Source organism: Condylura cristata, unplaced genomic scaffold (genome assembly GCF_000260355.1).
Source record: "Condylura cristata isolate star-nosed mole 26May11 unplaced genomic scaffold, ConCri1.0 scaffold00015, whole genome shotgun sequence".
Classification (NCBI taxonomy): domain Eukaryota; kingdom Metazoa; phylum Chordata; class Mammalia; order Eulipotyphla; family Talpidae; genus Condylura; species Condylura cristata.
This window is the reverse complement of record NW_004567116.1, coordinates 7,777,796-7,790,763: the sequence shown is the minus strand read 5'-3', so window position 1 is coordinate 7,790,763 and position 12,968 is coordinate 7,777,796. Positions and strand designations below refer to the sequence as shown.

The window sequence follows — 12,968 nt, the reverse complement described above, 5'->3', positions numbered from 1 at the left end:
AGTCAAGATTTTTAAAATGCTAAGTCTCCTAATTATTACATACTCAACATTTTAAGAAATACTGTGACACATTTTAGGCCTTAAGGAGACAATTTTTATTTGTCAAATATACTTAAATAAAGTTGGGGGAAAATGAGTTCACGGGAGACGGTATTTTAATGAAGGCAAGTTGAAACAAAAGAGAAAGAGACTCTGTGGGAGGGATTTAGACGTATCAGGCAGTTTGGAGAAAGGGTTCAGCCAGGGTCTGAGACCTGCCAACTCTGACCTTCTCTTCAGGCTGAGACACCAGTCCCGCCCCTGGCGTCCAGGCCTTCACGCTGGCGGATCTGGATTGAATGGTGGGGCCATCCTGGAACTTTTTTCTTCATGAAGTTAAAGGAGAATTAGACCACTAGTTTTCAAACTATATTCTTTGAGGTGGGTCGAAGGGATCCCTAAGTGTTTGCCCTGAGCTTCATTTAACACCCTCCTTTCCCACCAACATGGCTGGTTTTGAAATTGTAATGAAATTGTTTTGAGACTCTGGCCCAATTACATTACTCCACATTTCAATACATTGGAGACCTCCAGAGTCTTAACTTGGTTATGGATGATCGGTTATATTCAAAATAAGAGCATGCTGACTCCAGCTTTAAAATAAACATCTAATGAAAAAACTGCTTTTGTGCCAATATGCCTGCATCCACGCAGGGTGTCATGCCTGTGTAGATAGCTACAAAACAGGGATCTCGACCCTTGTGGCTTCTTCATAAGGTTCTTTTTGAAAAGATGCTTCTGCTGCCAAAAATACCCATGGAAACTTCTGGCCTGGGATTTCCAAGGTCACCCTCAGTAATGCATCTTAAAGTTCACATAGCCTCACCAAAATAGCCTCTCTGCCTGCTTCTTTCTTCTGTGTGTCCCGACAGCTTCATCGTGCCTGTAACTGACGAGATGGACAGAGGCGCCCCCTGGTCTTTGTGGGGTGGTTGATGTCCATCCCTGTGGGATGAACACGCCTCCCTGGGATTTTTTTTTTTAATTTTAATTTTCTTTTCTTACATTATTGTTATCCCTTTAGGGGTAGCCGCCAGAGTTCTCCCACCACCATTGTCCCTTGTGCAATTCCCTCCCCTCTTTCTGCCGTTGTCTCAAATCTTTGTTTGGGTTTTCCTATGCTCCACATATCAGTGAAACCATTTGATAATTTTCTTTTTCTTTCTGACTTATTTTGCTTAGCATAATCCCTTGTAGCTCCATCCATGTGGCTGTGAATAGCACGATTTTATCTTTTTCATTGCTGAGTAGTATTCCAGCACACACACACATTTTCTTGATCTATTCATCTGTTTGGGGCACATTTAGGTTGTTTCCTTATCGTAGTGATTGTAAATAGTGCTGCTATAAACATAGGCATGCAGGTTTCCTCTCAAGTTAGTGATTTTATGTTCTTTGGTTAAATTTCTAGGAGTGGAATTGCTGAAGCATAAGGTAGATCCACTTTTAGTGTTTCAAGAACCCTCCACACTGCTTTCCATAGTGGCTGAACCAGTTTACACCCCCAGCAGCAGTGTAAGAGGGTTCCTTTCTCTCCACATCCTTTATCTTAGCTTTTTTTGGGGCGGAGCATTATCGATTATGTTGACCCTTCTTCACAATCCTTTGGACGACAGAACCAAGCTCAGAGTACCCCACTGCCAGAGGGCAGACTAAGCCTGCTCACTCTTTTCTCGCTTTGCCTGATGTCTTGACCGGTGTGTTCTACTTTCCATGTTTCTGTGCTGCCTGGCTGCCTGCCTTTAAGATGTAAGGTGGAAGTGGCTGCCAGATACTCACACCCCCTGAAATGCCACACGTGCCTTCGGGGCAGTCCCCCATAAAGATGTTTATCCCTTGGCCTCTGTGTTCAAGGGGTGAGTCCACCCAGTTTGCCATTTTCATGATCAATGATTTACCTTTCAGGGGCCTGCTTTATAGGGAGCTCTTGGATAATTCCTGCAAGGGAGATAAATAAGAGCCAGGAAGAATGATGGTCTTTCAGAATTGAAATCTGTGTGGATGCTCCAAATCCCATAAAATGCGATTTGATTTTAAAAATTGCTGGAAGCGGTTCACATTTTGGTTAATTACGTCAGTGGGTAAAAATAACTATTGTCATATGGTGTGTGGGCTTGGTTTTAGGAGGATAAAGAGTCTATTGTTACCCATTGTGTTATTCAGTCACTTATTAACCATCCCGAGAAGCCGAATGTGTATAATAGAAAATCCAAAGCTTTGTCACTTGCCAAAATCCAGGTTGCTCTGTGAAGTTACCCTCAGATTGCTCCTTTCGACACCTTGCAGCAGCCTTCTGAGTTTGTAGACTCAAAACTATGCGGAAGGAAACCGTCCCGAAAACTCACAGCAGCCCTGGAATTGCCTTTGGGGCCCCTGGTCTCACACAGGAGTGTGTCAGAGCTTCAGAGTCGGGCAGACTCTGTACGGTGCTGGCCAGAAGCCTGGTTTTTCTAAGGCTTCATCTCTCCATATATTAGATGGAGATAAACATGCCCCTGTCTCTGGGACAGCTGGTGCTTGGATGAGGTGGCGCATGTGATGGGGATGATGCTTGAAGCACAGTGGTTGGCTCATGTGAAGTCCTCAGTCAAAACTGGGACACATCAAATCAGCTGTCATTCAGTTCCCATCTGGGGTCACTTTCTGGGGGTGTTTTCTACCACTGCTCCCCTGCTGCTACTTTAAGCCACCACCCCTCTCTCCCTGTCCCTAGGTGTCCCCTGCCTCATCAGCTGGGTGTTCCTGGCAGCCTGACCACATCACACTGCTGTTGTCTGGGTGCCTCTCTTGCCCATGAACTCCTGGAGAGTCAGAACCACCTTCAGTGCCCTTAGCACCTTCAGCACCCGGGCGCTGGCACAGGACAGGGCTGCAGGCGGCAGGATGAAGCAGGAGTGGCCTGGATTGAAAGGGGCCTAGAGCCTGGACAACTCCCGCGGGCCTGACTAGTCCAGAGAACTGAAGGCTTCGGCAGTTGGATTAGTTGGAAAAGCCCACTAGACTGGGCATGTGGGGCCTTGATTTGAGCCACAAGAGGGCTCTCAGCCTTGGGATCTGTTTGCCCATCTCCTGCTACCATTTTATAAACATTGACCCAGGTGGCTTGGTGAGGTCAAGGCCCAGAGCTCACTGTGAGGTGAGGTTGAACCTAAGCCTCTCAGTCCCCATGCTGGGCTGTGCCTGTGGGACCCCCAGGTTCCCAGCAGTGCTGGGACATGAACTGTGGGGTGTGGCTCTTCCCTGCATCCCTGTAGAATCTTGCCAACCCATCTCCACCCTGTTCTTCACCAGTGGGCGCTCTTGATCTCTGGTTTTCCATGGGACAGCTCAACAAAAGCCAAGCTGGAGATGAAGGGAGGCAGCTCACAACCTGCTTCCTTCTTTCCACGGACACTTCCTCGGGTTCTCGCCTGTCTTCATTGCTTTTCTCTGACCCCACCCACGCCCTTGTGAAGAGACCCATTGATCGCATTTACCTTGGTTGAATGTGCTTTGTTCTGCCAGTCTTTTGATGAACACTAGCATGTTTTAGAATAGTCTAGCAGTTCTGTTTACTTTTTATTGTGCATTGAAGGAAGGGACTAGAAGAGCAGCCGGCAGCTGTGCTGATGAAGGACTGAGGCCTGGCTCTCCCTGTGGTGGCTTCAAGGGCCGCAATTTAGGTTTTGGCTTTTTTTGTTCCAAATGAGGGATTGTAGAGAGAGTCACAGAGCTGGTCTGATGGGATTGAAACAAAAATATAATGCAGCCTGTTCTGGCATTTTTTTAATGTGTGTGTGTGTGTGAGTGTGTACTGAGAAATTCAAAAAATAAAACCAGGAGAGGACCGAGTGTGTATCCTGGGATGAGGCTGTTTCTCCTGTTGAGGGCTGGGGATCATTTGGTTTAGGGTGGGCCACAGAACTGAAGTGGGAAGTCACAGAAGCACCTCGGGGATGTGACTGCCAAGTGTACCCAAGAAGGATGAAGGGAGGGTGGAGTCAGAGGTTACTCTGATGTCTATAGGTTTAATGGGACAGCATTGGAGGGGCTTGGGGAGGGGGCAGAGAATATATGAGTGTTCTGGTGTGTTGGTGGGAGTAGTGTTACGTGTAGAGCGGTTGAGAACTCAGACATTTTTGGTCAATGCTGTGAATGAGATCCTTGTTATTTAGGTGTCGGATAGGAAGATGGAATGTTCGGAGTGGACCACTGATGTAATGGCTGCAGCTTTGGCCAAATTGGGATGACACAGAAGGCAGAGTCAACAGTTTCATTTTCTCTGGGGCCTGGAGGAGGATCCCTGTGACAGGAACCACAGTTTCAGGGACTCATGGTGGTTCCCAAAGAGGAGGAGAAATGGCTTTGGCTCATCAGCAAAACCAAAGAGGTTGTGAAACAGGAACATATCTCTGGGGAGGGGAGCGATGAGCAAGTGTGGCAGCCTCAACAGCGAGGAGCTGCCGTGTTGGTTGTTCTTGGCACAGCTGGTGCCTGGATATCTGGTTGACCAAGGGTTTCTAACACACCTGGTGAATGTAGGCAACTGGGCTCTCTTGGCTGGACTGAGCACAGCATCGTACTCTTTTTTCCGTATGCTGGGATGTCTTCAGTCTGATCTCTCCTGTCAGTTTTTGCTCCCTCTGCCCAGCCATGGGGACCTGCAGAGCCTTGCATCATCTGTGTGTGGGATTTCATGGAAGCATAGTGAGCAGTGGGGGTGAGCTGAGAGTATCCCAGCTGGGTCTGAGTCCCCGGAGAGAAGGGTGGCGGAGGCTTGGTCCAAGTGGCTGAGTTAGGAGTCCAGACCTGGTTCTGGTGCTTCCTCATGGGCTGCATGAGTCATTTATGGTCCCTGGATTTTAGTGCCACATTTCTGAGTTGTTGCTCCATTATTTCAATACTTTGAAAGACGTGCATTTCAGGTTGCTCACTGGTTTTGCAAGTAGGATCTGAACCTTGGCGTTAGGATCTGTCAGTGGGGATAAAAATACCTTGCAGAGTTTCTGTGAAACTTTAAAGGTGGTGAGGATGGTGGTAAGAGCTAAAGAGATAATTTAGTTTTGTCCTTACTACAACAAAGCAGGTATGATGAGCATCCTGATCATAGATGTAGGCTCAAGGGACAGAGAGGCTAAGTGTCTGCCCAGAGTCACACAATTGTAAGCGGTGGCACTGAGGGGTGCTCCCTGGTGGCTCGATTCCAGGTCCTATGCTCTTAACTGTGATTCTACGACTCTTTGCTCAGACAAGGAACATAGAGCTCACATGCAGCTCCGTCCCTGCACAGATCGGTGCCTAGTCTACTCAGAATGTGTTTGGAGGTGCTTTTGGTCAGGCTCTTTAGTCCCAACTATGTCTTCTAATTCCCAGTTGGGGTGGTTATTTCCTCCGCTCTAATGGTCCAACCCCCCCTTTAAAACCATCTACTCATTTCCTTCCCCCATTTTCAGAAACTCCTTTCCCGCATAGTGGCTGAGCTTGATTCTACAGTTTACTGTGGGTTATACTAGGTATAGTAGATAGTAGGTCGATATCTAATATTAAAAAAAAAAGTGAGTCGAAACTTGTATAACAAAACTAATCATTGAAAGTGTGCATATTGGTGATAGTGAGTACATTTATTCACATTATTGCCCAGGGGCCTCCTCTGTGCAGTTCCAAACATTTTATTACCCAAAAGGGAACCCGGTATCCATTCACAATCACTCCCCCTTTCCTCTCCTCTAAGCCCCTGGTGACTACTAGTCTGCTCTGTTTTTATGAATTTCCCTATTCTGGACATCTCATGCAGAGAACCATACACTCAGTTCCTTTTTGTGGCTGAATAATATTCCACTATGTGGCTAGATCATGTTTTGTCTATCTTTTCCTCTGTGATGGATCAGTAGGTTCCCATCTTTTGGCTATAGTGAATGCCCCTTGAGTCACAGTCACTGGGAGGGGGGGGGGTCCATTCCTAACCCTTCTCACTGAGGGGTTGCTGAAGCCGGGTGGGAGAAAAGGGAGCTGACCTTAGAGGCTGATGTGCTTCACCACTGCTCATGTCTTTGTGTACTTTATCTGGTTTAATTTCTGTCCAGAGGACAGTAGAAGTAAGCAAGGGCTGTCTTATCTCTAGCCAAGGCATCTCTTTTCATCTCTCCCTCCTTGGCCTAGGGCAAGATTCTACCCACCTGGGAACGCCTTACTGTGCACTGTGGCCTGTAACCTCTTCCATAAAATGGGCATCCTAACTCATGTTTTACAGGTTGTTGTGAGGACTGCACGAGACAGCCTATGGAATTTGCTAGCTTCTTTCATGCCAGGATTGGAGCTGCTCCCCAGGGTGCAAACACGCAGGACGATCTAGTCCTCCTGTATAGACACTTCCCAGTGCCTTCTCGGGTCCTTTTAGAAGCGGAAGGAGCTGAGGATATTCCTGTCACCGTGATTAGCTGTCATACTGGAAAGTCGTCCCCGACTTCCTTTTTCTGCAGTTAGTTTTGGTGCAGAGGGTCTGACTGAATCTGGGGAGGTTGGGCCCTCCCGCCTCCCATTTCTCCTCAGGCAGAACTAGGCTTTGAGCTAATTTTAGAAAGAAGAGCTTTCTGTTGACTGTGTTCTTTTGAAGAGCACAGCCCTCCGTCGGTATCTCTGGGGGATTGGTTCCAGGACCCCAGCATCTGAGCATGCGCAGAAGGTGGCATAGTGTTTGCATCTCGCCTGTGCGCATCCGCTTGTCTACTTCACAAGTGACCTGTGTGAGCAGTGGCTATGCTGTGTTTAGGGAACAATGTCCAGAAGCTGCATCTGCTCAGCATAGTTGCAGAGGCCCCACTGCAGAGCACCTGTTTAATACCAGTGGGCAGAACCGTGGTTAGGGTGTGCACCTGTCTTCATGCCAACTATCTTGGGGGGTGTTGTTTGCAAGTGGGCCTTTGGGCTTGCGTCCTCTGCCTTCCCCCTTATCTACCTGGACTGGCGCTCTGCTCTCCTGGCAGCTCATTGGCCTTGATCTTCCTTCTTTTGTAAAAATGAGGGCTAGGGCCCTCCCTGGTGGTGCAGCAGGTTAAAGCATAGTGCTAAGCAGCTGAAGCCACTTCAGCATGAGCTGCCTGGCCCGGAGGTGACCACATGGTGCGGCAGACCTCTCCTGACCCGCCTGCTCAGCAGTGTACCTTGTCTGTTCTGCTCCCCACGCTGTCTCTGGTGAATCCTCTCACCACCCCTGCACCTCTGGCCTGTACCCCAGCTCTGTATGTGTAAATAAATAAATCTTAAAAAAAAAAAATGAGGGCTAATGTGAAAATTACTTGCCTTAATTTTGTTGCTGTTCTTAATTTTGTCAACTAGTGACTATTTGTTTGCAAATGATAGATCACCCGAACCACAGTAGTGAGATAATGAGGGGTGTTGCATCTCCCTGGGCAGGAGGTCTGGAGGTGCAGAGCCTAGGAGTGGTGCTTCTGCAGCAAGGGACGCAGGTGTTTCCCCTGTTGCCCTCACTGGCCGTCCTGGGCAGGTGCACACGTCCCACTTCCAGTCAGCGCTCCAGGTGTCAGGACGACCCTTGAAGCCCAGCCAAGCGGGGTGGCATTTACTCCAGTGCACTTCCTTTTTGGTAGAGGAAGCTCTTCCCCGCAGAACCCGTGACAGACTCCTCTGAAGTTCTCATGTTCCTTCCGCGTCTTAGTTTGAAGTCCTTTGGGTAAAGATTTTGGGGGAGAGGGGGCGGGCGGAGGGTAAGGCCAGGAGATAGCGGGGTGTGGGCAACTGGCATTGCGGCACCATGAGCCTCAGAGATACCAGGATGCTGTAGCTAAAGTGCAAGTGGACCCTCCCTTGGAGTGGGAAGAGGGCAATCGCTACCTGAGATTGTCAAGGAAAACCTGTACTTTGATTGCTGAATTTTTGGGCGGTTAGGGAGTAGAAAGGAGCACACTTCAAATGGTTTTTAAAATTTATACCTTCCCTAAATCCCAGTGTATTTCTTGCCAGATGCTTTGCATTGAGAGGTGAGGTCGCTGGCAGCTTGGAGCACAGGCCTGCAGTCAGACTGAGGCTTCCAGTCCAGGTGCTGCCGCTCGTGCATCCACGACTGACCTACACCTGCTTTCCTACTCTTAGGGTGCTTTGAGGGGCCAATGAGCTGATACCTGCTAGACTGGGAGCAGCACCTGGCAGCCAGGGCTCTGTGCATGTGGGGTCACGGGCACCAGGAGGCGAGCCCCCCTGTGTCTGGGTTCGCCTGCCTTCCTCTCCGCCTCCAGCCCCGGTGTTCTGCAGGCCCTCTGCTTTAGCACAGCGCTTGGCACACACAGGCGTCTGGAAGAGCTTAGTAGTGAGTTGCCAGTGCTTTGCACCTCGAATACAATTGACAGAAACATCTTATTTCTCTTCCTTTCCTGCTAAGATCGAGGGCAGAGCCCAGCTCTTTACTGTTTTCAGGAGACAGCTGGATGGCTGGGCGACTGGACTCCAGAGGAGACCACGCATAGATGCACATTTTGAAGGGGCCAATACTTGGCGTCCTAAGTCATCAGGGGGTGTTGTTTAAGGTTTTCCAAATCCTGGCCACACCTGTCTCGGCAGAGCAAAAGCAAACACTGGGACAAGCCAGCAGGCCACCACCAGACAACCTAGGGAGAGGCCCTTCCTTCTGTCTACCTCATGCATGAAGAGAACAAATTTTGTCCTGGTCTCGGCCATTTGTAAATGCAAGTTACTGGGCCGTGTGGTCTTGTTAGGACCTTGGGGTGAGTCTGTCGCTCTCTGGGCCCTAGAGATGGCCTCCTAAGGCTCATGACCTCCTCGGTGGCATTTATCGAGTGTCTGCTGTGTATACCGTTCTGGGGAAATGGCTCAGAGGTTTCTGTTCTCCCAGAGTGTCCATTTTAGTTGGAGGAGACTGACACTGGTCATTGCGCTAGATGTTGAGGAGGAACGATACCAGGGAGCTGATGGAAAGTGGGGTGCTTATTTTCATTAGGTGGGTGGGGAAGGACTTGCTCAAAGGGTGGTGCAGGGCAGGGTCTAGGGCAGAGTGTTTTTGGAGGAGGGGACGGATATGTAAAGGCTTTAAGAGGAACCAGTTTCAAGAACATTGCTAAAGGCACGGGGAAGGGGCAGGGGTGTCAGAGAGGCCATGTGGGTTATGGCTGAGAGTTCGAATTTTATTCTAAGTGTGATGGGAAGTCGGAGGAGATACTTCCCCACTAGAGTCCCCTTGGTTCTTTCTTCACAAGAACCATGTTTTGAAAAATCCTGCTAAGAAGCGTGTCTACTAAACAATAGAACCTACAGAAACGTACAAACCCTGGATTATTATAGGTTTTTAAATTGCGAGGGAATTATGGATGAGATTGTCTTTGGGGAGCTGCTCATCCCCATCCCCCAGCCCCCTCAGAAGGCAGATGCGATGCAGTCAGCTAAACAATCTATAGGACCCTTGTACATTCATTCATTCTTCTCCAAGCCCTTGCCACGCCATTTGTAAAGTTTACCGCCATCTACTGATAGAAGGAAGAAGATGAATTTTTGCACAATGAACCCCAGACCCTGTTGTACATCTGGCATCGCGTCCTGCCGTCGCCGCTGGAACATGGCCCTGGGGAAGGGGTGGTGATGCTGAGCTGGGAGCTGCCTCAGTCTTGGGAGGATCTGTGGGGAAACACTGATGGCGGACAGCTGACCAGCTCCTGTACGGGAGTCAGCCTGTTACTGACACACAGCTGCAGAGTTCCCTGTGGTGTTCGCGTAACCTAGCTCCAGCTTTGTGTACGTCTTCACACCCGGCCCTCCCCCGCCCCATCCACTTCTCAACTGCTTTATTTCTGATTTGCATTTTCCATGCCCGAATGAATTGCTGACTTCCGTTTTCTCTTTTCTGTTACAGATCCTGTGTGCAGGTGAATGTGAGTACCACATCCTTCTCCTCGTGAGCGGTTCACGACTGCCCCCCCCTGGACACAAACATTAACAGCAATGTGAAAGTCAGAGAAGACTGATTAAACCCCAACTTCTCTTCAGAGAGGGAGTGTGAGGGTAGAAAAGCAAGTGATAGAAATTAATAGTGCAAATTCTGGAAAAATAACCAAAAAAAATACATTTCCTGAGATTCTCCCCCAGCCTGTATACATAGGTGGTTAAAAACTTAGTTGACATAGTGATATGATTATTATTTATTTTATGTCTGTTATCCCGTAAGTATATTCACTGATTGCTCCATGAGTTTGAAAGTGGTGTGTAGGGTTTGTATAATCTTTGGAAAACCAGACATAGTCTTCTGTATACTTTGCTTCCATGCGGAGGGCTGGTGTTCGTTCCATTGCTGATTGGTGCTGGTTCCTTGAAATCCTCCTTAGAATAAAGTTAAAAAAATAGTAAGTTTTTAATGAAACTAAATATATTCTGTTGAAAGCACTGTCTATTCTGAGATTGTGCCCTTACTAAATTTTCTTTGGTCATAACTGTTTCTGTAAGAAGTAAAGATAATAACTTTATATATATATATATATATATATATATATATATATATATATATTTCACATATATCATTGGGGAAAAATACTGGTAGCTTCTGTCCTCAAAATTTGGAATTTTTTCCTGATTGGTAAAATCCCAAAGCTTGTGAACCATAGAGATATCTAGAATATCCTTCCAGTGCCACACAATTAGATCTTGCTGAAACCTTCTATAAAAGAGATCTCCAGCAGAACAGTGACGATGCAGAGTCTTTGCAAACAATGGGCAGAGTTCTGCAATTGCTTTTTCTTCCTCATTAATCAGTTTGGTAAATAAGCTGGATGGTACCTTGTGTAGGCTTGAATCACACAGCTAAAGAAGAAACTGTCTATGTGTAGAGGAGATATTTCAACCCAGGTAGAGGGGGATGAAGGCAGCATTACTTATTTTTATAGTCATAATAAAAACTCTGTTGTCTAGTATGGGGGTGGGGGGGGTGCCGCCATTATATTAGTTTGCATTTTCTTTTTCTTCCCCATGTTCTAGGCAGCAACTGTGGTCAGGTTACAGCCTCAACTACGGCCCCCACACCTCAGCTCAACGGGCCACCAAAAAACTTTTCAGTAACACCACGGGACTATGGGACGGCTCCAGGAGACGGTGAGGAGAGGCCTTTAATCATAGGTCTGACCCCTGGCATGTACTATCTTGTCATTTTTGCTAATGGCTGCTGCGTGGTGCAAACAAGTGAGCAAGACTATTCTTTTGGGAAGGACAGTAGGAGGCGGGGAGAGTGGATTAGAGAATCTCTTCAACTGTGGTGGGCCAGAGCTCACTTTATCTGAGCTTCGTCAACAGAAAGATAGGCTGCTGGTGTCTTTCCTCCTCATGAGATCCTCTTGCCTGACCTGAAGGGTCTCTGTTGGCTTTCTCTACTTGTTTTTCTGTCTTTTCTCTGAGCAAAACCAGGATGACCTACAGCCAAGAGCGTAGGCTTGGACTTGGAGACCCAGGTTTGTGTCCAAATCTCTAGCTCTGTCACCCGGGGCCAGTCACCCATCCACTTTCACCTCAGTTTCTTCACCTTTATTTAAAAAACTTCAGTCAAACATACATAGATACACACCTCTTTAAAAAACAAATTTCTAGATACTTTAGCTTTTGAATGGTAGAAACTTATAAAGAACTACAAACCTGCCCCAAACCTCCCCGGCAGGCCTGTGTGAATCCACAAAATTTAGTTGTTAACACATTTCCCCTTTAAATAGCCCTGTAGCTTTCCTTGTGGAGTTGTGGATCATGAATGCGAAGAGGTGTGCAGAGCCCCGGGGTGGGGGTGGGGGTCCTGGGATGCGATCAGTCCCCCAGAAGGGTGGCTGCTGCCCTGGTGCCTTCACTGACACGGCAGTTGTGGTCTTATCCTTGTGACCACCACCACCATCCATTGTAAATGCCACTTGGCTGGATGAGGAAGCTCAGGTCTAGAGAGACTTCTGCAAGGAATCAGTTGAGCTGCAGCTCATGATTCCTCCCACCGCTGTTCTTTCTTGCTTTCTGTTGTTTCCTTTCCGACCCGCTTCACTGATGGAACTGTTTGCATCTCCCAGGAGCCAGGGAAGGCACACCCTCATGCTGCACTGAAAGTTCATGCCCATGCCCAGCGGCACCATCTTTTTCTTCTGGGGTCAGTCCCCAGGGCCTTGAGAGCAAGGGCCCCTTTTGCCCTCAGGCTCTGCTACTTCTAGCTATTACTCCTAGATCTTGGATGCAGTGAGGATGCCTCCAGGTTGAGTTTTAACTCGTTTAGAATTGTAATGGCTCCTGTTGTTTTAAGGTCCCAGACAGCAACAGTTTGACAGATGAGGGCACTGAGGCTCAGGGAGGTGCTGTGACATCTCTCAGTCCGCGGGATTGGACTCTGAACCCAGAATGTGGGATGCTCACACCCTGTGGCTTTGCTTACCAGGCCATGGAGCCTTGAAAACAATCCTTTACATCTGATACACTGTTTTCCAGCTGTCAACAGAGGAACTTGAGACTGAGAGTTTTTAAGGGTGTGGCTCCAGGCCCCACAGCTGGGGGCAGGTCCTCAGTGCAGGGCTGAGTGCTAGCTCTTATTTTTTCTCTGTGTTCTTCTGTTCTGTGCCATCTTTATACCACAGAGGCTTGGCACCTTCTCCTGATGGCAGAGTTTGGTCATCGGGCATCACATGCCTTTCCATGTGTGTGTCTCTGAGACTTGGGAGAGACTCACTCTGTAGCTTAGTTCTCTTTGGATTAGTTTACACAGATGTGAACCCACCTTCGTCACAGACAACAGGACAACCTCTATCTAGCACTTCGTCTTTTGTTTTAAAACCTTGTTTCCCTAGCTCATAGACATATCTGTATATATATAGGTGTCTAATGTATTTTGCTGGGGGGTGAGGGGGGGAGGGGGCGCTCCAGGAGGTGAACAAAAGAAATGCAATGCTGTGATTGCAAACTCACTTCTAGAAAGTAGT

At 48.0% G+C, this 12,968-nt stretch overlaps 1 protein-coding gene across 1 annotated transcript in view; it reads left to right on the top strand.

The window, feature by feature from the left end:
- Positions 1-9,352: 9,352 nt before the first annotated feature.
- The window catches only part of PTPRJ (protein tyrosine phosphatase, receptor type, J), a 36,986-nt gene continuing 33,370 nt past the window's right edge, over positions 9,353-12,968 (top strand). The window contains exons 1-3 of the mRNA XM_004683559.2: positions 9,353-9,409; positions 9,896-9,914; positions 11,011-11,124. Coding sequence (XP_004683616.2) covers positions 9,353-9,409; positions 9,896-9,914; positions 11,011-11,124 — 190 coding nt within the window. The remainder of the gene's footprint in view (positions 9,410-9,895; positions 9,915-11,010; positions 11,125-12,968) is intronic.